General features: G+C 28.6%; 3 protein-coding genes across 3 annotated transcripts; 1 reads left to right on the forward strand and 2 right to left on the reverse strand.

Annotated features, from left to right (window-relative positions):
- The first annotated feature begins 949 nt into the window (after positions 1–949).
- LOC132946426 (ATP-dependent RNA helicase A-like) lies at positions 950–14,211 on the forward strand. Its single transcript, XM_061016422.1, has 22 exons — positions 950–1,371; positions 4,019–4,179; positions 4,259–4,315; positions 4,421–4,545; positions 4,616–4,662; positions 4,726–4,964; positions 5,061–5,216; positions 5,346–5,543; positions 5,610–5,823; positions 6,170–6,409; positions 7,444–7,634; positions 7,699–7,816; positions 9,054–9,145; positions 9,653–9,859; positions 9,987–10,161; positions 11,087–11,269; positions 11,340–11,512; positions 11,576–11,749; positions 12,844–12,954; positions 13,521–13,627; positions 13,698–13,904; positions 13,965–14,211. Exons 1-22 carry the CDS (start codon positions 1,233–1,235, stop codon positions 13,984–13,986), a joined length of 3,336 nt encoding a protein of 1,111 aa, XP_060872405.1. The 5' UTR covers positions 950–1,232; the 3' UTR covers positions 13,987–14,211.
- A 4,085-nt stretch (positions 14,212–18,296) lies between these two features.
- LOC132946694 (zinc finger MYM-type protein 1-like) lies at positions 18,297–20,530 on the reverse strand. The gene is made up of 4 exons (XM_061016751.1): positions 19,158–20,530; positions 18,883–19,103; positions 18,470–18,679; positions 18,297–18,421 (listed from the first exon to the last, which is right to left on the reverse strand). Exons 1-4 carry the CDS (start codon positions 20,528–20,530, stop codon positions 18,297–18,299), a joined length of 1,929 nt encoding a protein of 642 aa, XP_060872734.1.
- Positions 20,531–21,417: 887 nt separating this feature from the next.
- LOC132946792 (WD repeat-containing protein 82) lies at positions 21,418–27,673 on the reverse strand. Its single transcript, XM_061016869.1, has 3 exons — positions 26,789–27,673; positions 24,679–24,939; positions 21,418–24,607 (listed from the first exon to the last, which is right to left on the reverse strand). Exons 1-3 carry the CDS (start codon positions 27,250–27,252, stop codon positions 24,181–24,183), a joined length of 1,152 nt encoding a protein of 383 aa, XP_060872852.1. The 5' UTR covers positions 27,253–27,673; the 3' UTR covers positions 21,418–24,180.
- Positions 27,674–27,889: the final 216 nt, after the last annotated feature.

A 27,889-nucleotide genomic window follows, 5' to 3' on the forward strand; every position in this document is an offset into this window, starting at 1 on the left:
TATAAACTATGTATGGGCTTACGGCTGCCATAGAAAACCCGTTTTGACCTATGGTGCGGTACTGCCGTTATCGCGCGCGGGGTGGTGGTATGAACACCCAGTACCTGCCTATAATGGGCGCAATACATGACGAGCGTAATTAAACGTTTTCTTACCGAAAAACATGGTTTCGTAATTCCAGGAATACGGCTTCTTGAAGCGTTTAACAGTATAAATACCTATTACAAAAATTGTCGAGGAAAATTTTTCCTATAGAAACGTAAGACACCCGATTTTTGATATCTTGTTCCTATCGTCCAATATCGCATGGTAAATTAACACGTTTTTTTAAACTTTTTATCAATTAATTATTTAACTAATTAATAAAATTATCGAAAATCGGGCTTCTTACGTTTCTAGAAAAAATTCTCCTCTACAATTTTTTTTAATAGGTATTTATGCTGTAAATCGCTTCAATAAATTGTATTCCTGGAATTACGAAACCATGTTTTTATGCCATATTTTGTCTACTATAGTGCGCCCTATTAATGATTAATATTATTATCTAAGACTGTGTCAATAAGTATTATTGTCGAGTGCTAACTATTTTTATTATTCAATATTCGTAGTGAGTGACAAACCACTAACCAGATATCGTCTTTATTTGAGGCCATTCTGCCTTTCTGCCATTCTAATTTTATTTTATTTAGCCGTCGTTTTCCAAACCACGGCGATACATTTTTCGCGGAGTCCACTATAAATTACATTATTTACGTCAGTACGTTGGTACCTGTATAGTGTGCTTATATCATATTCATAATATTATATATAGTTCGAAAATTGTTTTACTTTACTCGTTTTGCGGGTAATTCCCAACTATATCTACAAGACTACGTCATACCACGGATTAATAATCATAAATTAATCATATAATCATTAATCTGTGCTACAAAACTAATGTCACATACTCACAATATTAGTAGTATTACTATTATCAGTAGAGTACGTTATTAATTTATCCCGTGTTAGTACGCTACCAGTCGGTGTTACGAATTGTGATCGATTCGTTTCGATTTCGTCAAACCACTGATTATCGGATCACGGTTCCAAAGAAATACGTTATTATTGGTGAAATATTATATTATAATTACCAAGTTCGTCGTTTCATATTTCGATCGTTCTGTTTCGGCATTGCACTTTAGTCCTATACAAAAGTGTACATATCTATAGTTTAAAGGTGTATATTGTTCAATATGACGGACTTGCAGTCTGCCATGGCTAAACTATCCACCGGAAGTAGGACTGCACATTCTTCGACAGTGGACAAGCTGTATGATGTCTTTATGAAATGGTGTTCAGAAAATAACTTAATGCCACAGTACAAAATAACTGGTATTCTATAACACATAATATACTAAATTACAAATATATATTGTTATTATTATATACCTAGATACCTACCTACTACCTATTATTAATATTTGTAATAAATACAATGTTGAGTAAATTAAATTAAAATATTAAATATAAATATAATATTTAAATATTAGGTACAGAACTTCTATTAACGACTAACTCTAAATAACTCATTTTTGTTTTTGGTCTCGTCAAGATCAAGTGTTATTTGATAAATGCACTGAGAGAAAAATACCTACCTATTGTAAATAACACTGATTTCATCAATATTTAATATGCCAAAGTGCTAAACACTAAATATAATATACTACTACCTTACTTACTATCATTAATTATAACCAGCGGCATGGCAAACTGGACATTTTACAGAGAAAAGTTACAAATATCCCAAGTATTAAGGGTTCAGTCAAACAGAAAGCGGGTTGCATGCACGGGCACTGTAAAATAATACAACCGGTCTGCATACCCGTACACCATGGCAGCCCGCTCTCTGTGTGACTGACTATAATATAATACACCTAATTATATTTCAGATCATTATTGACTTCCTATTGTGTATGTCATACCTATTACATTTACTAGGGGACCCACCAGCTACCACCCATCCCTCTATTTAAGAAAAATCTCAAAGGTAATTGCCTCTGAAATTATACCATTGTACCCGGTACCGCCACTGATTATAGATAGCATTACAAATAGGGTGCTTAATATTATAATTAGGGTCCAGAACTTTTAATGACCTAACATTTTTTATAAACTGCACACAAAAATTAATTTTTACATGACTTATAAACGTCAAAAATTACCACAAAAATACCAAAAATTACCTAATAATGACTTAAAATTTTTAAAATTTACGTTTTATACAATTTATGTATCATAAATTGTTATTATTATAGGTGCTAGTTCTTTAAAAATTTTTACTCTCGAAGAAGCCTTCAAAAATATTGTTTTGCAGTTTGAAATAAGTTAATTTACTTTTGGGAAACTTTTTCTAATTGTCCAGGCCTAAAATTGTTTCTGCCTATAGTTAATTAAATAATCGTAGATTGCGACAACAAACGTGTTAAAATAAAATGTTACTTTCAACAAGAAAAATGCAAATATATGTAAAAAAAGTACAAAAATACTAAAAAATTACCACAAAGCAATAAATTCCCTAAAAATGCAAAAAATTGTTCTATAAATTCCACATATAATTTGGAATGCACATAATATTAATTTATTTATTTTTTATTGCTTTTTAGTGTATTGCCTTATTTTCTTATTCTTTTAACATAAAACACTCATTATCTAGAAAAATAATACTTGAGTATAATAATATAAGTTTTTAAAAACATTTTTTGACATATTCTTTGACAGTTAGTTTTTTTTGAAAAAAAATTATATTTTTACGTCTTTTTAATGTTATTATTTTTAAAACTTGCTTTTTAGAATGACAACAGATAAGTACATTTTTTTTACTGTAAAAATCTAATATCAAAGGAGTGGGTAGATAACTAATATTTAACATTTTAAGTTTAGATGCGCAGTAGAGATTCTTGTAGGAGAAATTCTCAGGAGACTTCAGTCCCCTTATATTTGTTTTATAACGCTTTAAGTGAAATGGATACCGTACTAGTGTAGTATTGTTAAGATTTCGGGATTATTTTTGCCACTGAAGCAGAGTGAAATGTATTTAGTAAATGTCACAGAGTATCCCGTAAAATGTTGTTCCACTTCTCCACTTAAGTATCTAAAATAGTTAGAAATAAGTAGGTTCTTATAATTAATTAAATACTTGATTGAAATTCAATTTTTATATAAGTACCAAATTTTTTTTCATCCCGAAGGTTGGTTTACAACTCCAATTCTCCATTCTAACCTATTACTCGTCTTTTCTTTAATTTTGTTAAAAATTCCTACCAAATTACACAACATATATACTGCTTCAGAAAATTCTAGTTCTTATTCACTATGTGGCTGATATTTTGTACTAGAGATTATCACCTAAGTGATAAATACAATGATAAATATACGACACTTAATACCTAAGCTTCCTGTGAAGTAATTTACTTTTACTTTTCAATTCTTCGATAACTTCATTATAATTAATAGGTTTTACTTATTGGTAAACACGGGTTAACATAAACATAAAAGCTTTAAGCTTCTAACTAAAAATTGTTTTTGTCATATAACATTAATAGTACTCAATAGGTAAAGTCCTCGATTTTCTAATTTGCCAATTTACACCTGGATATATTGTATTAAAATATAATTGCAGTGTAAAATTATTAAATCTATGTATTAATATTGTAGGTTACTTCTAAATTTTAAGAAATAAAAAATGGTACTAGTAACTACTAACCTACTACCTAATAAAATTAATTTTTATAGGTAAATAGGTATTTAAATGTAGTACTGTTTTTTTCATGCACTCTTATTATTATTTTTAAATTTATTTATAACTAACTTCAATGCAATTATTTATTATTAAGTTATTTTATAAAGGTGTTTTTTGTTTTTGAATAATTAGATAATTATAAAAGAAATACAATTTTTAAAACTTTTATATTTTTAAAGTATATAAATTGTAATGTAAATGAATTGCTTATAAACTACTGAATATCTGTTGGTTTATTAGATATTAATGAAGATCAAAATGTAAAATTTGAAATCAGAGTACCTAATTATACCTTCATAGGAGTTGGAAATGCAAAAACTGAAGAAATTGCTCGACAAAAAGCATTAAAAGATATCTTATTATATTTAGCAGATAAAAATGAAATACCAGCTATTCCAAAGGTAATAAAAAATTCTTTATTTGTAATATTATATGAGTTTATTTGTTTACTTTACTGATTAATTATATTTGTTTAATTAGATAAAAAAAAATAAGAAAAACGAGGACTCTAAAATAGATTCAACTAAAAATAAAAAGGTAGGTAAATATAAGAATATAAACATTAGGTAGTATTGTGCTAATATATAGTCAAGAATAAAAGTATTAAACATAATTTTTTAATCCCAAAATATTTTTTCTTAGCTAAATAGTTTAGAACCAGTTGCTTGTGGTAATTGGACTATTGATACTGCTTATATAAGATTACAACAATACATTCAATCTAATGACAAAGCAAATCTTAAGTCAAATATTGTAACTATTGGAAGGTAAATTTACTTCTAGTTAATTTTTTTTTAATTTTATGCTATTGTTTTATCAAATATTAATTTGTTTTAGGAGTTTTGTTGTTAGCATGTCAATATTTATTGAACAACTAAATAAAAGTAAATTAAACAATTTAAGTATACTTAAGTTCCATTGTCTTATCAAATAATTTTTAAATTTAGCAATTTCTACTCGTGAAACCGGAAAATCAAAGAAAAAAGTAATGCAAAAATGCGAACTTACTTTAGTTAATAATCTTTGTAAATTAGGGCTAATTGAACCTTACTCAAGTGATAGAGTGAAAAAAGATAAACTAAAATGTATCCATAATATGTTGAATAATGTCAATGTTAATGAAAAACTGATGAAAGATTTATATGGCTTATTAAAAGATCTTAAGGTTAAGCCAATGATTGATGAGGTAATAATTATTACATTTAAGTTTTATTAAAATAATATAATTATTATAATAATCAATGTATTTTGTAATGTTTGTCATCATCAATCATTATGTTAGAATTATGCTGGCATTTTAAATAATACAACATTGCTTCTTGACAAAGTTGTTGAACCATTTGTACCTTTATATCAATTTAATGCTTCTAAAGTGGTGCAATGGGGCCCTCCTCAGTCAAATTGGAATCCGTGGTTAGCTGTTAAGATTTATAATCCTGTAAGTGCTGTCAATTTCGCTAATTTGTTGTTTGTAGTTTTTATATTTACTGAGAAACATACTTAGATATTTTTAACATATTATTTAGTTCACAAATGTATTATAATATTTTATATATTATATTTTTAGAAATCTTTATTTGATATAAGTTGTAAGTTAAAGAAAGAATTTGATGAAAAAAAACAACATTCACTCACATTTCAAAATAGGATAAAAGACAGATCTAGTTTGCCAATATTCAAAAAAAAAGATGCTATTTTGAATATAATTAAAGACAATTCTGTAATTATTGTACATGGGGGTACTGGTTGTGGAAAAACCACTCAGGTCAGTTAACTTAATGTCTTGGAATTTTTAATATCCATTTTTTCACATAATTGTTAAAACAAATAGGTTTGTCAATTCATACTTGAAGAGTTTATTGACGCAAATAAAGGAGCAAATTGTAACATTATCTGCACTCAACCAAGAAAGGTATCAGCAATCTCTATCGCAAACCGAGTGAGTTTTGAAAGAGCTGAAGCTATTGGGAAAAGTGTTGGATATACAGTTAGATTTGATAGTATGGTACCACAGTCTTTTGGAGCGATTCTATTCTGTACAGTTGGTAAATGATATTAATCACATTGCATATTTTAAGCTTGAGTACAAAACTAAAATTCACTTAAAAATACTTGAGTACTTGTACAATTTTATTTTAATTTTACTTTTTTTAAATGTATTTTTTAAAACAAAAAAATTACCTTTATTTTTAATATTCAAACTATACTTACCATTAAAATTAAAATTTCCTACAAATATAATATGCATTGTCACAATCATAAAGTGATTTTATTTCTAATTAGATTTCAAATATATGTATTATCAAAAAATATTTAAAAAAAATAGATTGTTCCTAGTCCTAATTATAAGTATGTTAAGACATATTAGTAAATTTATTATTTTATCTTTAGAAATTTTGATACGGAAATTAAAGACTGGTTTGTTTGGTGTAACACATGTTATTGTGGATGAGATACACGAACGGCGTGCTGGCTGTGAACTGTTGTTGATTATTCTGAAGGACATGGTGCAAAAATATCTGGATCTTAAAGTTATTCTCATGTCTGCAAATGCTAATTTAAATATATTCAGTAAATATTTCAACAACTGTCCAATTATTGATGTGGAAGGAAATTGCTACCCTGTTAAAGGTTAAGATTACATATTAAATAATTTACATTTTGCAGCCATTTAGTAAATTTGGTCATTTTATAAAATAGAAGCCATTTTTTTTAAAAATGTTTTCTTAAATTTAATATTTTTTATTATTTCAGGTTTATTATTTCATTGTATTATGAGTTGTGAATTGTAATTAATATTTTTGTACCTGGAAATAATAAACATTAATCATAACTGTTAAAAGGATACTAAACCCTCATTTGTTGTTTTGTCTTACAAGTGCATATAGACAATTTATGCTCAGAAGTTCATATTTTGGGTTTGTTAATTGAAAAAGTTAGAGTGGATTGACCTATTATGAAACTGGTAAGAACATTATCTGTGTTTTTATTTCATTTTTTACGATAATTAGGTAAATTTTCTAGTGAGTTTTACATGAATAAAATAGCGCAATTTAAAAATGCTCATCACTCACTTAAAAACTGAATTATCACAAAGAACTAACTTAAATCACAGATAATATTTATACCGTCAAGTTTCATGATAGATTGATTCATTCTCATTTTTAAACTAATGATACTAAACATGAACTCCTGAGCATAAAATATTTGCCATGTTACTCGTAAACAAGTCAACAATGTGGGTTAACCCTTTAACTGCTCCAGAAGTATTTATACATCCAAAACTTTTAGACTATTCACTGACGCTCTACACGTACTATTACGTGCCTGTATTTTGTAATATAATTTGTTGGTAACCTTACAACCTTAGGAAACCCTGGTTCTCATTATTTTAAAATTAAATAATTAGATTATATACTAAGATCTCGAAATTTAAACTAAAAAAAATTTAAAAATTTAATTTTATGTAGCATACATAGGTTACAAAGTATTTATAGTGTTCCACTATTCCACTATATTAACCTTATGGTTATTACAATGTTGTGCATGGAAAAATGCATTTCATATTAATTAAGTGTTAACTATTAAATGATTTATTATACATTATTTCTATATTTATTTTTATTAAATATTGTATAATTTTATTTCAACTTATTTGGTTGTAGATTTTTTCTTAGAAGATATTGTTCAAATGTTAGACTATAAACCATCTTTAGAAGAAATAAAAATCACAAAGAAAAAAAATATACAAACCACAGTTAATTGTAATTTATTCGTTTCTGATGAATATCCCACAAAAGTTAAAAATATAGTTGCAAAGATCAGTGAGGAAAGTCAACATTTAAAAATTATTGAAGTAAGATCTGTGTGTATTTTGTAAGTAACCATTTAAAACTAATTAATAACTATTATAATTGTAGCTGTTGTTGACACATATTGAAAATAGTTTAAAAATAAAAGGTGCTGTCTTAATATTTTTACCTGGATGGGCTTGGATTTCAGAACTCAATAATCATTTACAACAGAACGAAACAATTGGTAAATAACTTTTTTCTTTTAGTATTACTATGAATAATAGTGAATCAAAAAATAACTTGAGTGAAAGCTGTTTATACTACTTATTTATGTATGATGTAATTAACAACTAACAATATTTTTTTTATGCATTTTATATTTTTTATTTATATTTGAGTGCTTTGACCAGTGGTGTATATAGAAATTAATTTTGGAGGGGGTGTAAAACAATATATTTCGGGAAGGGGGGGTATTTGAACTCCCACCCCTATATACGCCACTGACTTTGTCTATCAATAGCTAAGTATTAAGAAATATAAGTAAAAAGTTTTATTTATTCAGTAAGTTATCTCTAGTGACCGGATGTTGATGCTAAATACAAATTGTATATGTTAATTTATAATTACCTAAATACTTAAAAACCACTCATAAAACTGTTAATACAATTATTTATTGATTTACAATTTATAAACATACGTGATACGTAAAAATATTAGAGTTGTTGGTTTTTTTTCGGTTTGTGGAAAATATAACAATATTCTTCTTCTTGAAGTTCCTATGTTGGAAACCATATTGAATATTGCTTCTCTTTCTAATGATGATCAAAATAGTTCAATTGTTGTTATACTTCACCTACTTAAACTTAAAATATGACGGTACAGCTACATTTAAAATGCCTTAATTTTCTTATTTTTTACCTCAGGGGGGCACATAGTTGGTTTAGCTTACCCATGGAGCCAAGCTCTTACTGGTGGAAAGCCCCAGGCGGGTGATTCCTGTGGGAAAAAGGTATTGTTATCGTGGGATGAAGTAACTCGCCTTATAATTAACAATATCTTTTAACATGCTGCCTTGCATGATGAGGAGGGATCCTCAAAGGATAGGAGAAGGCATCTCCAAATTTAAAATTCCATCAGAAAGGCAACGTAAACTACCTGATTATTGTTCCCTAGTAATCATAATGAATACAAATATAACAATGATAAATAAATAACTCATAATTTTTCTCTCAATTGTTAAAAGATATGTAAAAAATGCAATAAAATTTTAAAAAAATGACCTACAATTTAAAACCAAAATTAGTTACATACATTTGTATTTTATTAAAATATATTTTAAGCTAGGAAAGCACCGTCGTTTATGTTGTTCCAAAATAATATGCAAAAGTCATCAACATCCGTGCCCTAGTTATTTCATTTATCATGCACATAATTTATTAATTTAAATCTAATCATTAGTTTATGAATTAAATTTGATCTAGCTCAAAACTGTTCCATTTTGCTTCTTCATTCATCATTATCTCATGCACAACAACATAAAGTATTTAAGCCTGTTCCACTTGAAAAGCGTAAAGTAAGTTAGATGTAAATAAACAAAGTTATAATCACATACTGATTCTTTTCATGTCTATTTGATATTTATTTTTATATACAGTGAAAACTGACAAAAGTAGAATCGGATGGAACCAACCATAAATTAGCAGTTTTTTGCTTTATTTAATATAATGGAAAAATTGAATTTGACTAAATTTTATATCAAATGATACTCTAATCTAATTTGTAGCCAGCTAGAGCACTTAATTTTTCTAGAACTAGAATATTTATTGTCTGAAGTCTGTTACTTAAAAAATTCTGTAATACATAGTTTTCTGTTTTATTCAGCAAGATAGACAAAATCAATAGTCAGAAGTCGCAAAAAAAACATGCTTTTGCATATAAATCCTAGCCCTGCTCATCAATAATAATCATTTCAAATTTTAATTTTATACTTTTATTTATTTTTGTTTTTCTATTTTTGAGTACTTGAATTTGATTAGATTTTGAATAATACACAGTATAATGACTAAGTTATATGTTCCAGGTTATTTTATCTACAAATATTGCTGAAACATCAATTACTATAGATGATGTTGTGTTTGTTATTGATTATGGAAAATCTAAGATAGTTAGGTGTACTAATAATGTAACTATATTTGAAACAGTTTGGGCATCCAAAGTAAATGTGGTACAAAGAAGAGGACGTGCTGGCCGTGTTCAAGAGGGTTACTGTTTTAGTTTATATACAAAGGTAACAAAGGCATAAATACTTGGGATATTGATTTAAATTTCAAATAATTAGTAAACATCAAATGGAAATTGAGAAGTAGTATAATTTTGTATGGGACATAATGTAAAATTATTTATTTATTTTTTAGGAACGATTCAAAAAAATGGATGATAACATATTGCCAGAACTAAACCATTGTTCTTTGAATAAAATTGGGTTAACTATCAAATTATTAAATTTGGGTGATATTTATACATTTTTGAAAAAAGCTATTGATCCACCACCTGTTAAATCTGTATATAATGTTATTGATACTCTTACAGGTAAATATGTAAATTATTTATTAAGAATAAAAACTTATAAAAACACATTATTTCACCATTATTTTGAATATCTATAAGAACAATCAACATAAAAATATCAACTTGTTACAATTACTATAATGTACTAGAAACTAGAGGTAGTCTCATGTATTTTAGTTGAATAATAGTTTTATTAATTTAATAGTTAAACCTATAGTTAAGTTTATTTTATGTTTGGTTAAATTAATTGATATTGTAAACTTGGACATTCAGTTTGAAACATTGGATATTTATATATTCAAAAAAAGTACCTATAATATACATCCTGGATTGAGACAATTAAACGTCTTAATATTTAAAAACAAAATTGAGAAGGCCAGTTTGAGGCCACTGATTTTACTTAGGGGGCCAAGCCAGGCCCATCAAAAGCCCTCCCTTGGTGTTGTGCTTGCAGAAGCCGTTTGGGAACCAACAAACACTGGAGCATTGGTTGCACCGATTAAAACCTCAAAATATCTAAATTTAACTTAAAATATTTTAACTTCTATTGATCATGCACTAGGACAGATTTTACCCCTGGGTTTCCTGCCTTTAAAAAAATTAAATAAAAATGATAATTTGTATAATAAAAATACTGAATTATCTAAATTTCACTTCAAAATAATTATAATAGTAATATAATATTACTAATATTCTATAATAATTTCTAATAATAATTTTTATAATAATATTATTCGTAAATAATTTAAACAATTATTGATGGCCTTACATGCTTCTGTTAAAAACTATTTCTAATAAAATATAATATAGCTTATACCATAAAATTGTATGTATTTTTAAAAAAACTTGCACCCAAGAGCATGTGCCCCTCCGTCATTTTTAATCTTTCCATATCATGCAATAAAGATCTTTTTATTCAGGAAATTTTTTTTTGTTATTTTTCCAGAAATGAAATGTCTTGATGGGAATGGAAACCTCACAAATCTTGGAATTATTTTGGCAGAGTTACCTGTAGAACCACAGCTTGGGCGAATGATGATTTTGGGTAATATACTAATGCTTGGTGAATCATTGAGTATAATAGCAGCTGGTTCTTCAACTAATTATGATTTATTTGTGGGCGAATATAGTATGTCAAACCACATGACGTATTTAAGAAAAACAATATTACTCTATAGTCTATTTTAATATATGTTAAGGCGAAAACACTGCTAAGCATTATTATTCTGGCAACCGTTGTTCAGATCAGTTGGCTTTTTTAAATGCTTTTATGCAGTGGGACTCAACACATGGTTATTATTCAGATGCGGCTGATGCTTTTGGAGACAACAATGTATCTACTTCTGTATTAAAAGCAACACACAATATAAAAGTAATTTAATTTAATATTTCGGTTTGTAAATATATTAATAGAATATATTAATTTTTTTGTTAGAAACAAATAATTAACAGGTTTCTGAAGTTTGGTTTTCCTCAATGTTGTTTTAAAACAGAAAATTTTGATTTTGGTAAAACTGGAATCTTTGATGAGCCAAAGTTGGATATGGTTTCAGCACTCCTTGTAATGGCATTTTATCCTAATATTTATGTTCATAAGGAAAAGCGTAAGGTAACCTTAACCATATAATAATAATAAATTATAATACAACCATAAAAACTTATTTTACTTAAAATTTCAAGTTTTATCTTATCGTGTACTCTTAATTATTATTAATATTTATATTGTTAACAAGTTACAATCAATTTATAAAATAAGAAAAAACATTATTTCAACTATATAATTATGTCACATGCATAGGCGCAAAATGGGAATTCCAATAGTGGAGCGGGGGATTCAGCCCTACCATTTATTAACTAAAAATTATAAGTTGAGGCTTTGTCCCCATACCTTTAAATGATCCAAAATAATCATTGAATTATTATTTTTAGTTATAATCACTAACAGCTGTAATGTTGCAAGATAAAAGCTTAATTAAATTTAAAAAATCACAATCATATAAAATAATAAATTTACACAATTTTATTTTAATTAATATTTACAAAATTAAATTAATTTGTCTTTGAGTTTTTGCTAAATTATTTAAGACCGATTCCACATCAACATTTATGTCTTTCTATACTATAAATAAGCCCAAACTACTAAAACGAAATTGATATCTATTGTCTACATTATCGTGCTAAACATAAATATAAAACTAAAATTATTAATATTATTTCCGATAATAGTAATAGGTTTATCATTTATATGTAATTATGTATACACTGTACAAAACATTCAAAATCTCAGAACAATTTTTATAAAATACGAGTATACCCTTGATTTTTTGAATTTTTTTTTATGTATTAAACTTACAACGTTTAAATATTTAAATTTTTATCTTTACAAAAATTACATTAATACGATAATAAATCCAGGGGGCTGAATTCACAATAGGGGGCTTAACCCCCCCCCCCCAAGTCCCACCCTATTTTCGCCTATGGTCAATATGTTTGATAATTGATATGTTTAAATGTTAGTGTTGAAAGATATAAATATTTTATCTGTAACTTATAAACATTTTACAAAAGGACATTTTAGAAACTATTTTTCAAATATTTTAACGTTGACAAAATATATTCATAATAATTAACTGTATATTTTGTTTATTTATTTTATATTGTTGAATTACTTTATAGCTTATAACATATTTTTTTTTTATTAAGGTAAATTTAAAGTCAAAGGATTTTGCTGTTGTTGGTAAATCTTCTGTAAATAGTCCTTTAGTGGGATCAGGGGCTCAATTTCAGTTGCCATTCTTTGTATTTGAACAACAAGTAAGCTGTAAAGATAAAAAAAATAGTATATCTACATGCATAATCTAAGGATCTAATCCTTAACCTCCTCAACCCACGTTTATATCGGTGTAACTTAAACGGCTCCTGTTTAAAAATGTTTCATAAATACGTAAATTCCCAAAATGCTAGTTCTTCGTAACAAATAATCTTCATAATTTACTTTGCATAATATTAAATTAAAAAAAATCATACTAAACCATTTCACTAACGTTTAACTACACCACTTTTGAGACAGTTTAAAGTATGTTTGAAGTGTAAAAGAATTTGTGTTGTCAAAAATGAGAGCTGTTTTGGGAATTGACGTATTTGTACATCAGGAGTCGTTTGGAAATTAACCATTTTGTAAAACGGGAGACAAATGGGCTATATCCGTTTATATACATAAAATTATCCATTTAATTGGCTTATTAATTTTCATTTAATGTCATCATTGGAAGTAGAATACTTTCTAAAAATGCCAATGTATTAATAATTATTAATTTGTAATTCAAAAAATCTTTTATAGGTACAATTGACACTAATTACTGTTTTAAATATAATTTTAGATAAGTGTACTATGTATGAACTCAACTATGGTGAGTCCTATACACATCTTACTGTTTGGTGCTCAGAAAGTTGATTATACTGATGGTTTAATTGTACTTGATGATTGGTTCGTGAAATTAAAAACTATGCTATAAAAATTGTGATGAAGTCATGTATAATCATATTTTTTGTTACAGGATATATTTGAATATGGATGCTAAAGTTGCTGCAGCAATTGTCGCTTTGCGGCCAGCAATTGAAGATTTAATTTTAAGAGCTGTTGAGGATCCAGAACTGATTAAAAAACCTTCTATAACTGATAATAAGCTAATCAAAATGTTGAGAGATTTGTGTAACTTTAATGCAGGAAGGGATAATTTACTCCCTATAACATTTGATACTAGGTAAGAAAAATAATATATAAGTTACATGATTAAATAAAACTAATTTTGTTGCATATTTAGCGAGGATAAAAAGGAAGAATAAGACTAAACAAAAATGAATCATATTAAGAAAACACTAATAGATTCTAATAATATAAAAAATGTATTAACCAAAACAATTTTTATTGTTTTTTTCAAAGATTATTAATTTTAATTATTATTTTATTTTTGCAACTTATTGTTAAAACAAGTATATACATTTATATGTACTTCACTTATTATTATGTTATTAATTTTAGTAATTATTAAATTGTTTTTATAATCTTGATTATATTATGTTATGCACCTACCTATTATTAGTATGTTCCTATTATTCTAATATAAAATAAGTATTAAGTTATATTATGCCCCTTAAAAAAAAACCAATAACGTTACGTGTGGTATACATGACCCGATTTAACCTGCGGCATAATTTATTTATTTGATTGTGTACAAAGACAAAAGTTACTATCTCAAAAATTATTGACTTGTACATGAGTGAAATACTTCAAACAAATATATTCTTTCATGATGAATGATTTTTTCATTTCTAAAGATTAACTAAATTATTCTGTGTTGTCTTGATTTGTTTAAGTCTAATCAAAATTTAAAAAAAAAATATATATATAAAAAATCTCAGTTCAAAACCAAAAAATAACCTTTTGGTTGTTAATCTATTTCTTTGCTTAGAATTTTTTTGTTCTGAATAAAATGTATGTTTTCTGGATAACTAAATTTGGTTAATAAAAAAGTATGTGTTGTAATGTTAAACCAATGTAGATTGATGGTGCTATTCATAAGCGCGAATTGGCTAAATTTTTTGGGGGAACTCAAGCCCCCCTCCACATAGGCAATATTGCTTAGTACCACGGAATATAAAAATTAGTACTAATTACTAGATTTTTAACTGGGGGGGACTATTTGCGCCAATGGTGCTATTATTTATTTTGTTGATGTATGTATGGCAATTATTAAAATTTTACTTCCTTATGAGTTTTGATTAATTGTATGGTTGACACAATGCAAAGAATTAGAAACAGTACATATTATATTAATAGCTAAGCCGGAGGGGGGGGGCTACAACAAAAATATAAAATAATTATCTTTTATCATGTTAACATTGTTTGTTAAATTAATATTGATAATAAAATGTGCCATTTATTGGGAGAGGGGATTGTCAATTGTAACCGTCCATTGTGGAGATGGTCACAAAAAAGTGTGACCGGTTTTTTCAAAGTGATCGGTTTGGTCACGGACGAAGATCTAATATATATATTATCTTGGTCCGTGGGTTTGGTAAAACGAATTTCTTTTTTATCACCGATCCTGGTTTTAAGGGAAAATGGTCATAATTAGTTAAAAGCATAATAAAACCTGAAAGGTTTACAAATGTACACATTTTATCCAGTATGAAATAGCTTAATATAATATCGTCGTTCACGGGAACACCTTCTATGTGCCAAATTTATGATCTTGGGGTTTTGGTATCCCTGGAGGCTGTATTCAGAAATAAAATAGCTATTTATTGATATAATTTCCTATGAGCTATCTCCACCGTAGAAAAATTCTCCTTTGTGTTACCTACTATAAATCGCTTATGAAATAACAATTATGTGATTTTTTTTTATTCAAAACGTTTTTTGTGTTTCCTGAAAAGTGAAAACTACACTTTTTTCACATAGGACGTTTGTTCCCGCGGTGAACGACGATATGCTTTATTTAATAGTTAGCACCTTTTAGTTTTGGATAAGTTTTAAATGATGGGCCAACATAATTGTTTGTGAGCTTGAATTGTAGGGCATTGATAAATCTACAGGTATATGTAAAAATGTGCATTATAATTAAATTTTATTTTAAACTGTAGTTAAATATTAATAGCACGTTTTAATTTAGCTTATATCAATCCACTTCAAACATTAAACGCAGTCACTATGGTAAATTGTTTGGAACTTTGGACCAGCGGTTCTTAACCTTTTGTAGATCACGGACCCTTGATGAAAGATTTTTGGAAATCGCGGACCACCTTACCAATTTTTTTTCGAATACCCTTTTTATTAAAAAAAAAAACATCTCGCTATCGTAATAAAAAATGTAATAATTATTTTATAATACAAATTACACGAGTAGACATAACAAAACATACACATTTATAATTATTTCTATTACACTTGATTTTTTTTATAAAAATGTAATATAAAACTATAATTGAGTACGATTGATCAACTGCACTTAGTGGCAGTAAATATGTGGGGGGGGGGGGCGGGGGTTCATAGTTTGAATGGTTTAAATGGTTATTTTTTGCGATTTCCTCGTGTACTCGTGTGTAGTATATAAAAACGTGAGAAAATCATATCAACCCGTTCTTAATTCTTTATATACATTCTAGTCGATACCGGAAACAGGAAAAGCACGAAGTGATTGGATCATTCCTTTTTAGTATTTCCTGCAGACGTATACATCATTTTGAAAACGGCGGTCTCCCATATAATGGCCATATTACAGCGTTTTTTAAACTTTTTTATCCGTGGAACCCTTTTTTATGGCCGCTTGTTGCTTGTATCGTGGAACCCCTATATTTATTTACTTTTAGCTTTTTAGAATTTTTTATTTAGCCTTCAACATAAAGTAATTACAGCTCGACAATTAGAACCCCTACTTTGTTTCAATTGTCATTTTTAGCGTAATTGTGTGTAAGGATTATTTGCAATAAAAATTATAGCAATGTGTATACTGTATTTAATCCAAAAAATATGTTAAAATAAAAATAAAAATAATAATAATAATTTCATAATATATTAATAACGTAGAAAAATATTTTAAATAACAGACAAACAGGACTTCTAAATTTCAATTTTAGTGAGTTTCGCGGAACACAGTTTAAAAAACGCTGGTTTGGTATACTAACGTCGTAAGAAAAAACGCCGTAAATCGAAAAAAAATGAGATAATACTGTATTACGTTTTATATTATAGTTTTACGTGTTTTTCCTAAACAAAAATGCCGTAACTATGATTATTTATCCAGAATTTTATGTTCATAAGAAAACAATATTGCCGCAAAGTAATAAAATACAATCGGTGCTTAGCAAAAACGCCGTAATTGGCAGATACCTACGGAGTACGGGTGCCCACTTGAAAATTCTGCCAAAATAAACAAACACTTGTTCAAAAACCTACAGTACCAGGCCCCACAGTTCCACAACCTAATGACCTCAGTTGTCTACCAAAAAAAAAAAATATAATCTAGACGTAAACAAATGTAAATAATTACATTTGTAACTGGATATTGAGATGTATAATAAAAACATGATTAAATCTGTTAAAAATGTTATAAAATTAAAATTATTTATTTTCAGAATGGAACATTTTAAACACATTTCATTCAAGAGATGTTTCCCTATGAAAGGGTTATAAAAATTAATTCACAGACTTATCTGTTAATTAAATAATTTTAACCAAGATGCATAGATGAACAATTTAATATTCAATATATTTACTTAAAATAATTGTTCAATGAACTTAACTGCTTTTATGTCTAAGTACAAAACTACAATACCTATGCTGTATGTTTTACATATAAAAATCGGGTCGACAACAGTTCTTACTATGGTACAGTAGTTACTATTAGTGCTTTTAGTTCACTATTTCTGCCGCTTCAACATATGATAACGTGACGTGCTACAACCTTAGTATATAACCGTGTTTAAAACTTATGAATGCATTTCTACCATTTATATAAGCCCAGAGCACGGACTAAGATATAATGGACTGGAAACGAGCAGTTTATCACGGCCACGAATGTATGTAGAAGAAGCAAAGTGCGGGGGGGTCGCTATGTGTTCCTGGAGTTCACAGCGCCCTCTGCATTTAACACAGACTAAGATACAAATTGTGTAGCCAATTCAAACCACCGGTATCGCTGAAAACTTCAAGAACAGTATTCTTATCAGCTAAGTGACACCTTTTCGTGGCCGTCCCTCGACCTTCGCCGACCATGTCGTTTCCAGTCTTAGTCCGTGGCCCAGCGTAATCGATAGATTGATATCTATTAAGAACAGTTGCCAGCGGAATCGATATTTACAGTTTTTTAAAACAAGGTATTTCGGCGCAGTGCCGCAACTACACATTACGGGGCTGGTGTGCAAATCTTAATTTGGGGGCCTAAATATTTTTTCAAAATGAATTTACCTATTGTTAATAAAATATGATAGCCGGCGTTTATATTATGAAAGGTTAATATTATAAGGAATATTATGGAAATTATTAAATTATACAGATAATGGTTGTATAATGTTGTATAATTACATTTATAATGGTTATAAACATAAAACATTTGTAAAATTATAGTATAATTTTAACACATTTGAAACTTAAGTTAAAAGAATTGTTTTTTTCTCGCTGTTGCATATGCGAAGTTGTCAATTATTTTCTCTATATCTATATCTGAAGTTCTTCTTCTTTCTATGTTTAGTATAGAAATTCCACATAGCCGTTCTTGACCTATGGAATTGCGCAAATAATTTTTAATTAATTTAAGCTTAGAAAAACTCCTTTCTGCAGATGCTACCGTAACAGGAATGGTTAAAAATATAAGACATGCAGCTAAAACATCAGGAAAACTTGTTGATAAATCCATATCAATTATATAAAAAGCCAAATTCTGTATGGTCTTAAGTTCCGATACAATAGTTTTATCAATTTTTGTAATATGTAACTTAAGACATAATAATTGTCTTGTAAGATCACATGAAACATCTTCTGTATACAAATTTATAAAATCATATGATGATTTTATAATATAATCTTCATTTTGTTCAATAATGGTTAATGGCGATAGAAATTTAAAATTATTTACTATAGTAACCATTCCTTCAAATCGACTATGTAATTGAAACAGTATAGTATCCAACACAGGTAAAAATACTTTTATTTTAAAATTTTCTTCATTAATATCAAGTCACCATCAAAATCATCAAACCTTTTATTTGCAAATTGTTTACGTACTAAATGGAATGGCACTGTTATGTTCCATTTAGCACATAATTCTTTTGATTTACTTAATATCCCATCATAATTGTTCCTTAATTCATTGATTTGAGTAATTGATTGATTCATAAGTGTAGAAGCCTTCTCAATGGAATAATTAACTCCTTGTAATAATTTTGATACAACATTTAAGATTCTCAAAATATTTTCCCATAAACATAAAATTAAAATAAATTCACTTGATTCCAACTTTTTTTTTAAAGTTAAACTTGAGTTTCTTTCATCTGTTTTCTTGGTAGTTAATGATATTTTAGTTAAGCACTTAACAACATCTATGAACCTCTCTTGTAAACTGAATACTGCATCATGCCTTGCTTCCCATCTTGTTGGGCATACTTTTTTTAATGTTTTCTTAGAAACTTTACATGCTTGTTCATCACCAAGAGCTAATAATGCCCACCTTGGTGCACTAGACCCAAAGAAATTAAAAACATCTTGCACTATACTAAAAAATGAAACAATCTTTTGTGAAGTTTTAGCAGCATCAGAAATTACTAGGTTTAAATTATGTGCACAACAATGGACGTAAAGAGCTGTAGGCACAATATTAATAATTCGTTTTTGTACTCCAAAATGGGCACCACTTATTACAGAAGCGCTGTCATAACCCTGACCACGACATTTTTTTATATCTAAACCAAACTTAGTCAGTATTTTTAGCAACAGTTCAGCATAATCAGATGAACCATGATTTTGTAATGCAAAAAATCCTAAAAAAGATTCCCTTATATCTAATGTGTGATTTTCATATTCAACAAAGACATACCTAATAATCACGCTCACTTGATCAATTTTAGTTATATCTTGGGTAGAATCAAGTATAATTGAAAACCAAGAACACTTTTTAACCTCATCACATATACTATTACGTACATCTGATGCTAAAATTTCTATAAGCTCGTCTTGAATTTTCCAACTTAAGTATTTTACATGTTTTTTTGAATCATTTAATAAATTATGAACAAAAGGATCAAATTTTGCAAGTAATCTAATAGTACGCATAAAGTTACCTTCAATTTCTTGAAGATTACCTTTCTTCCCTTCGTTTCCTCGGAGGGCAGTATTACCAGATGTAAGAGTTAAAATTACATGAATAACTCGACGAAGAACATTCCTCCAATACTCTGCTTCTTCAGATATTTGTTTCTCTAAATCTGTATCTAATGTTTTATTTTTTTCCCAATATCTTCTAATTTCTGTTGCATTTATATGTTGAATAGAATTTTCATGTTTAGAAATTTGTTGTGATAAATGTTGCCAGTCGTCAACGCCAGAAATCCATTCATATTTAAAATGCTCATATTGCCGGTTAGCAAAAAGCCAACAAAACTCACAATATGCTTTATCTAATATTAAAGAATAACATAACCATTGCCGTGGAATTTTGATACCTGTTTTAGTTGTTATATAGTAATAACCAGGAGAAAAACATCTATTAACATGGTTCCTAGGAAATTTGATTGATGGTTTGCATTGTCCGAATAACAAAATCTTATTTCTTATTATTATTATTCTGTAGAAGGTATTTCGTACGATTAATTGTATCGTGTATGGCCCGTACATATTATACGTATGGCGGTATGGCCGTATGGGACACTTATTAGAACTAGTATTAGCGTATTAAGTTTGGCTTTGGCCATTTCTAACATTTTAACAAGTTAACAGTTTGGCTGTTATAGGTGATGTGGGGCCTATAAGGGCTTGGGGCCTTGGGGGCCGACGTGCAATGCACACCTTGCACACCCGGTAGTTGCGGCACTGTTTCGGCGGGATAAATTAATCTCCGCACCAATAAACCTTTCCTTATTTGTCCTACGTAAGCAACATTTGGGCGTCAACAATACGGGCCCCGCCTATACACATCAGCAACCGCCAATCACGCGTCGATGAAATAACGGTCCACCAACCACGAGTCCACGGATACCAGACAATCGTCTAATCCGACCCGGGTCCATGACAAACTAGAAGACTAAATATACAGGTATGATAATTCAGTTGTAGAACTTTAGAAGTTTAATAAAATAGCTGAGTGGATGTCTTTCCTTGACGTACATACAAAATAACTAAATAAAATTTTTCACAATATGGCGTATTATGTCCAGGCATAGACCTAAATACGCCACTTTTGATTAATCAGTCTTTTCGACAAATTCATCAACAAAATCTTACAGCTATTCGTCAAAACAAATAATTAAAAAGAATATAATAAATTTTCTTTTAATATGATAATATTTCCATAAATACATTTCAACAATACTCATTTTTAAAACTTATCTTAGATTATATAGGTTTTGTATATTAGTATTTTACGTTACACAAACAAATTTCACAAATTATTATGTAATTATTGTATATTGTTTAATTTTTACTTTATATTATCTAAAGTTATATAATGATCTTTATAGATTCTAAAATTCACAATTATAGAACATGAAAGGTATAGGTATGTATATTATTTTTGTTTTTGGTGAATATTAATTAATAATAAACGACCAGTAATATTACGTTCCAACGGAAATTTGGAAAAGTTTTACATCAACTGATTACATATAATATTGTATTCATTTGAATAACAGCGAGTTATCAAAATAGTGCCTATTCATAGGACAACTTTAAATTAAAAACATTGAAAATAATTTGAACAGCAAAGAAAATGATTATTAGTTATTACATTATAACTTTTATAAGCTTTAGCAAATATGTTCTTTTTTGCTTGTATAACATAAAATTATTTTATTATTTATATTATGTTAAGAACATGATATGATATATTAATGTATACATTTTTTTATTTAATTTAATGGGAAATTACAACATCCAAGAAAATTGGTTTTAAATAAATAAAAAAACTTTCAAAAATAATAAACTTTAACATCCATACCTTTAAATAATTAGGTAATATTATCTGGTATACATATTTAATATTAACTTATAAAATTAAAGTATTGTATAAAATTGTAGGCCTAAAAATGATTATACTTCTAATGATAAACTATTCAGAATTTAAAATTCAACATACCATAAAAAAATATTTTAAAAAAATGGTTTTCATTCAAATATAATTCAACACGAAGATTTTCCTTTCTTGCATTAATAAATACAGTAAAATCTTTAAAATAAATAATTGACAAAATAAATATCAATTAAAACATAAGTACTAAACTATTATTATAATATTAACACAAGTTAATTATTACAACGCTGATGTTCCACAATTTCTGCAGTCAATATAATTTTTTAACTCTTAAACTTTGATAAATAGTTTTAAATTAATAAATAATAGTAGTTGTATATTAAAATAATAGTAACTTTTATTACTTCAGAGGACAGCCACATATCAACTTGTTATCTACGACGGGTATAATACACTGGCAACTCAGTATATTATAGTTATAAACTGACCACGGACTAAGATATAATATATATCTTAGTCCGTGAAACCGATCTATGATTTAATTTATAGGGAAGAGTATTATCTTTTAAGTATTAATATAATTAATACACAATAGTTTAACATTAGATAAAAAGTAGATGGTTCAATAGCATCCAACCTACCTAACAGCCTCAGTGTTGTCTAAAAAAATTAAATTTATAATGATATATAAAAGATCCTGACTGACAGATAGCAAATCGATGCGTGGCGTCTTCTTAACAAAATACATATTAAATACAACATACAATTTAGAATGGTGTTTAGATTATTTACAATTTTAAACGACATAAGCAGTGAAGGATAAAACAAACTCTATGATTAAAGTTTTTACTTGATAATTTAAATTTCATTAAATTTCATTTGAAATGTTATTTATTTTATGAATTGTTATAATATAATAATTTAAAATATATGTTATAAATAATAAAAAAAATTAGTCACAGAGTGTGATACTGATTAAATTCACAAACTAGGTTTTTTTTCATAGTCAAATTTTATTTGTTTTAACATCAAAATTACTTATGAAGTTGTTAGACGTTAGTGCACTGATTGTTTTTTCTCTCTGACATAGACAAAATGTGTTCACACAATAAATTTTTATGTTTTAGAATAATCTTATGAATTAAATTACCAATCACAAAAATTATAGGGAATTATGATTTTGACAGTATAACATATTAATTATTTAACTTTTGCAGTAGGCGACTTTACTCTAAAATTACTTAATAATCACAAAAACATTTTTACGTGAATGCGTTTTATCTATGTCGCGCGTGTGTCTGAGAAAGAAAACAAATATTATGGTAACATTCTCTTAAGTAATCATAAATTCAACAGTTATTTATTTAATAAAATAAAATATGTAATTTATTCAAAACTTTAATCATCTGCTAATCAAGGTTTTTGGTTAATCATTGGATATAAGTAATCATATAAATATTCAATTTTACTTTTAGTTATTTAAAACATAATAAATTATGATTTTTTTAATACATTTAAAAACGATTCAATTAAGTGTAGGTATTATGTGTCTGAATTAAAAGTAAATGTTTTAAAGCACCATTAGTTAGGGTACTGACTGGTCATAAATGTCAATGAGCATTATGTTTTAAAAAATATGACAATTTGGAAAATAGCAAGTATCAAAACACTGCTAATACTGCTGAATGTCAAACCGCTAACTGATAATCCTGTCAAATTCTTTTCAAGATTCTCGGTTAAAAAGATATCTGTCAAAGAGATAAAAATTATACATTTATATTTTATTTTATTAAATTTGACCTTGCTCAATAAAATATCACCAATAATCAATTAATACCTATGTTGTAACAGTATGACGCTCAGCAGTAATTTAGAAAGAAATAGACATTTACAAGAAAACTCTTAACCTTAAATATAAAACACATATAATAATATAATATATAAGATCAGGACTAATAAACATCAATTGATTCTAAACATTTCATAACTTAATTAATAAATAACCTTAAATGAAGTATAAAAATCAAAATTTGTCGAATGCATTAAAGCATTCCAAAGGAGTAATAAAACAAAATGATAACTGACTTTTACATCAATGAGTGTTTACTCAATAACTAAAAATAATTACAAATAAAAAATAAATAGATTTATTTTTTTCAAATAATTGAATAAAAGTTAATAAGTTAACTTAAATTATAGGAAAATCAATAATTAAAATGTTTTAACTTTAAATAAGTACATTGTACTTAAGTAATGTAAGTCTAATGCACATTGCACACACAAATAAATAATATTTGACTTATGCCAAATTGGCTACATCATCAACTGTAGGTAACCAAAACGCCATATTTGTACATGCGGAGGCCATCATCATGTATTTAGGATTAAATTTAACACAATGTACTGGACCTGGATGATCACCATTGAGAACACAAACTTTATAGCCAGTAACTGCGTTCCATACATGAATGCGACCATCTGTTGACCCACTGAATATGTATTGAGAATCTGGACTGAATGATGCTTCAATAGGAATGCCTTTATTATTCAGGTGACCAGTAAAAGTCTGAATCGGAGTACCATTAAATGCATTTATCAATCTAATTAAAGATCCATTAGTAGGAATAAGTATGGTTCGGCCATCCTGACTAAATTTGAGGTCAGTCCAGTCACATTCTTTCTCTTGAGGAAGTTTCACAGTTATGAATGGCCCTTTGTCAAATGATCTAAAATTAAAGTGTTAGTCAGAGGTAGTTATTAATTTTATTCAATGAAAATAAACACAAATTACATTTACCTAACGTCAAACAGTTTGAGAGTTTCAGAATTAATGCCAGCAGCCAACACTAAACCTTCTGGATCAAAAGCTGCTACTGGTCTTCCCATAACATTGATATAACCTTGACAATTTGGCGACCTCAAATCCCATAATCTGAGACTTTTATCCAATGATCCAGAAACAAACATGTCCTCAATGGGGGACACACATAATGACACAACTTTTTTGGCATGTCCCGTGAAATAGCGAATGTACTTATTATCATGCAATGATAAATATCTAAAAATTAAAAAAATGTGATGGTTTAAAAAAAATCATTAGTCCAATTTATTTGAAATATTGTTAAATTTCAAAGTATTTACAGCAGGGATGGCCACACATTCAATTACGACATGATTATAAGTTGATCGCAACTCCTTTTTATAATTTATGGTTTTTTCTTTTAGATCTAACTTAACGGATATCCTTGGATATTAATCCAAGGATTAACATTTATCCTTAATTATTAATGACAAACATACCCCTTTTTTTCATTTATTAAATCAGTCAACTTATCAATGAATTACGAGCTGAAAGGAATAATTAGACAGATAAAAAAAAAGGACACAAAAGGTTAAAAAAAAACCATTATAATAAATAATATTTATAGAAAATATCCTTTGTATAAGAGTTTGCTAAAACTACTAAAGTTAAAAAGATTTAGGCTAATAATACATTTAACCTGTTTTTTTATAAGACAAAGTTATAAGATTTTATAAAATATATATAAAAAATTCTAACAAAGTATTTTTATAAATATAAGTCATAAATGTTATTATGGGTATGTAATGAATGGTCAATGAATAAGTACCAATGATTAATTATAATTAACGACCATAATATGAATACGTTAATATCTAAGGAAATCGAACATAAGTGTTTTTTTTTTAAATAAAAGTAATGTAGATGAATACATTATTTTGAACACTGAATATAATAGTAATATTTGAGGTAATATTACATTAGTCACAATTAAATAATATTAGAATTTTAATTGAGAAATAATATTATTTTGTAATTAATAATATTTTACATTAGGAAAAAATGATTTGTTTGAATTGAGAATTAGACGGTATGGTAGAAACAAACTGTACCTATTATTATCATATTGACAATAACTATGAACCCCCTTTGTCCTTTTCCTCCTAAACTAAAACCAGCAGCATCGTATACCTAATACCTCATTATGTTCAATACCTTGATTTAAAATAAGCTACCTATAACATATTTATTAAGTATGCTTTAACTTTTGGATTGAACTACCTTGATAAAAAATAAAGAATTATTATGCCTACCTAATATAAACCATAGTATTATTATTTATTAACTATGTTCTATAAGATGACTGATTATGATAGGCCTAAACTCCGTGCCACGAGAGAAGTAACCCGCTACGCGAATGCAGACTGACGGCAGAAACCGTTCTGAGGCTCCGTTTCCCCCACTCTACAACATTATACATACTAATAGTATTACTATATAACATTGCCTACTGTTGAGTCGTCATTGTGCAACGTCGACATGTCAAAATGGTAGGGGATGCGCAGATTTGACCGCGATTAGGTCAGGACACGGGTTACTTCTCTCGTGGCATGGAGTTTAATACTGGTATTTTCGGTCATGTTTGTTATTATAGATATCAAAGCAGAAACTGAATGATTACAATAGGAACAGCAACATGTAAGGAATTTATGCTAGTAAAGCATACATGTTTATCATTCAAAATGTATACGCTTTTCAATAGTGTTTACTTTAACAGCACATACATAGTTACTAATTCACATCTGACTAACATTGTTTGCAGATATGATTAAAACTAAATAGGTAGATGATACTGTATAAGTACTAGGTAATCAAAGTGAAATACTTTATATACAACAGACACCTACTAAATTATTTTCTATATTAAAACATTACGGACGAGACATAGTCGCTATTGGTGTTGACCGGTAATAATAATATTCAACCACTCAAGCGATTGTCCGTTGCCTAATACAATCAAGCAAAGCATAATAATTGGTCAAAAATATAACTTAAGTAAGCAAGACACAGACTGTAAGAAGCTGGCTGGCTGGCCAGGATATTATACCTGATGGTGTCGTCGACTTTGGTCGAACTGTGTATGGCAGTAGTCTTAGTATGCGCGAAATGTATGAGATCAACACCATACTTCTTACTGTTGATGGTCTTGGACAGCTCACCCTTCTGACTGTCGTAAATGACGATCTGGTCGTCTTCACTGCATGATATGATGTAATCGCCGGCAGGCGAGAAGTCAAAGCTGTTGATCTTATCCGTGTTCTCGCGGAACACCTTAGCCACCTTGAAGCTGCGCACGACGTTGTCGACCAGCTTCATCTTCGCGACCATAAATATAATATAATAATCAACGAATGACAGACGACGAGAGTGCGCGCCAACGCTTATCTGCAACGGCGGGATCAATGGAGACGTGAAAACGACCTGGAGAGACTCACGGTTTTGGACGGCTAGATGCGTATACTGATCATCATTGCATATGTCGACTGTTGATGTAAATATGTATAGGTGCATACAAATCACACACACACACGCATACACATTACCCACACAAACGGGGTAGTGAGCGGGACGATTGATTATTATTGACAACAATAATATTCGTCGTTGCCGTAGCGGTTATCAATTGGCGGCCGGCGACAATTAATTGACGTCTGACTGTGCCTCGTACCTCGACGAAGAGACGGCGGTGGGGCTTTCGGTCTGGAAGTTATTTGAAACACGACGCCACGACGGGACGCGGGCGGTTGCAGTTGGTATTGCGCGAACAGTAAACAATATTATGGCGGTTGTGACTTGTGGGAACGGACTGTTGTCTGTTGGTTGTGTCCGGTGGGGGCGATGTATGAGGATGCAGGAATCCAAACGGCGGCAACTGGCGAACTGAGTACTGACAATGCGCACCAAGCGCGGCTCACACGCAGCAGCTGTATGCTTGTAGCGCCCGGGCGCCAGTCGCGTCTTCCCGGCACGATGACCAGTGCAGCCAACCTTCGTTAGCGTTAGACGCGCGTGAACTCCGAATAATATGGTACTACCACATGTACATGGCACATATTATTATGTATATTATTATTGTATGTTTGTATGAAATACGCACTACCGTCTACTACAGAATAATGTAATACTACAGATACACCATACACAGAAC

The sequence above is a fragment of the Metopolophium dirhodum genome, chromosome 6 (genome assembly GCF_019925205.1).
Source record: "Metopolophium dirhodum isolate CAU chromosome 6, ASM1992520v1, whole genome shotgun sequence".
NCBI lineage: Eukaryota > Metazoa > Arthropoda > Insecta > Hemiptera > Aphididae > Metopolophium > Metopolophium dirhodum.

Excerpts from the sequence above, each read along its gene's own strand:
- LOC132946694 (XM_061016751.1), bottom strand. The coding sequence starts at position 20,530 with ATGTACGGGCCATACACGATACAATTAATCGTACGAAATACCTTCTAC. Across the intron at positions 18,680-18,882 it reads AAGGTTTGATGATTTTGATG|AAGATGTTTCATGTGATCTT; the intron begins GTGACTTGATAT and ends ATTTGTATACAG. Across the intron at positions 18,422-18,469 it reads GGTAGCATCTGCAGAAAGGA|GTCAAGAACGGCTATGTGGA; the intron begins GTTTTTCTAAGC and ends GCAATTCCATAG.
- LOC132946426 (XM_061016422.1), top strand. The coding sequence starts at position 1,233 with ATGACGGACTTGCAGTCTGCCATGGCTAAACTATCCACCGGAAGTAGG. Across the intron at positions 6,410-7,443 it reads AAATTGCTACCCTGTTAAAG|ATTTTTTCTTAGAAGATATT; the intron begins GTTAAGATTACA and ends ATTTGGTTGTAG. Across the intron at positions 11,513-11,575 it reads AAGCAACACACAATATAAAA|AAACAAATAATTAACAGGTT; the intron begins GTAATTTAATTT and ends TTTTTTTGTTAG.
- LOC132946792 (XM_061016869.1), bottom strand. The coding sequence starts at position 27,252 with ATGCACCTATACATATTTACATCAACAGTCGACATATGCAATGATGAT. Across the intron at positions 24,940-26,788 it reads AAAGTCGACGACACCATCAG|ATATTTATCATTGCATGATA; the intron begins GTATAATATCCT and ends TTTAATTTTTAG. Across the intron at positions 24,608-24,678 it reads CTCAAACTGTTTGACGTTAG|ATCATTTGACAAAGGGCCAT; the intron begins GTAAATGTAATT and ends CTTTAATTTTAG.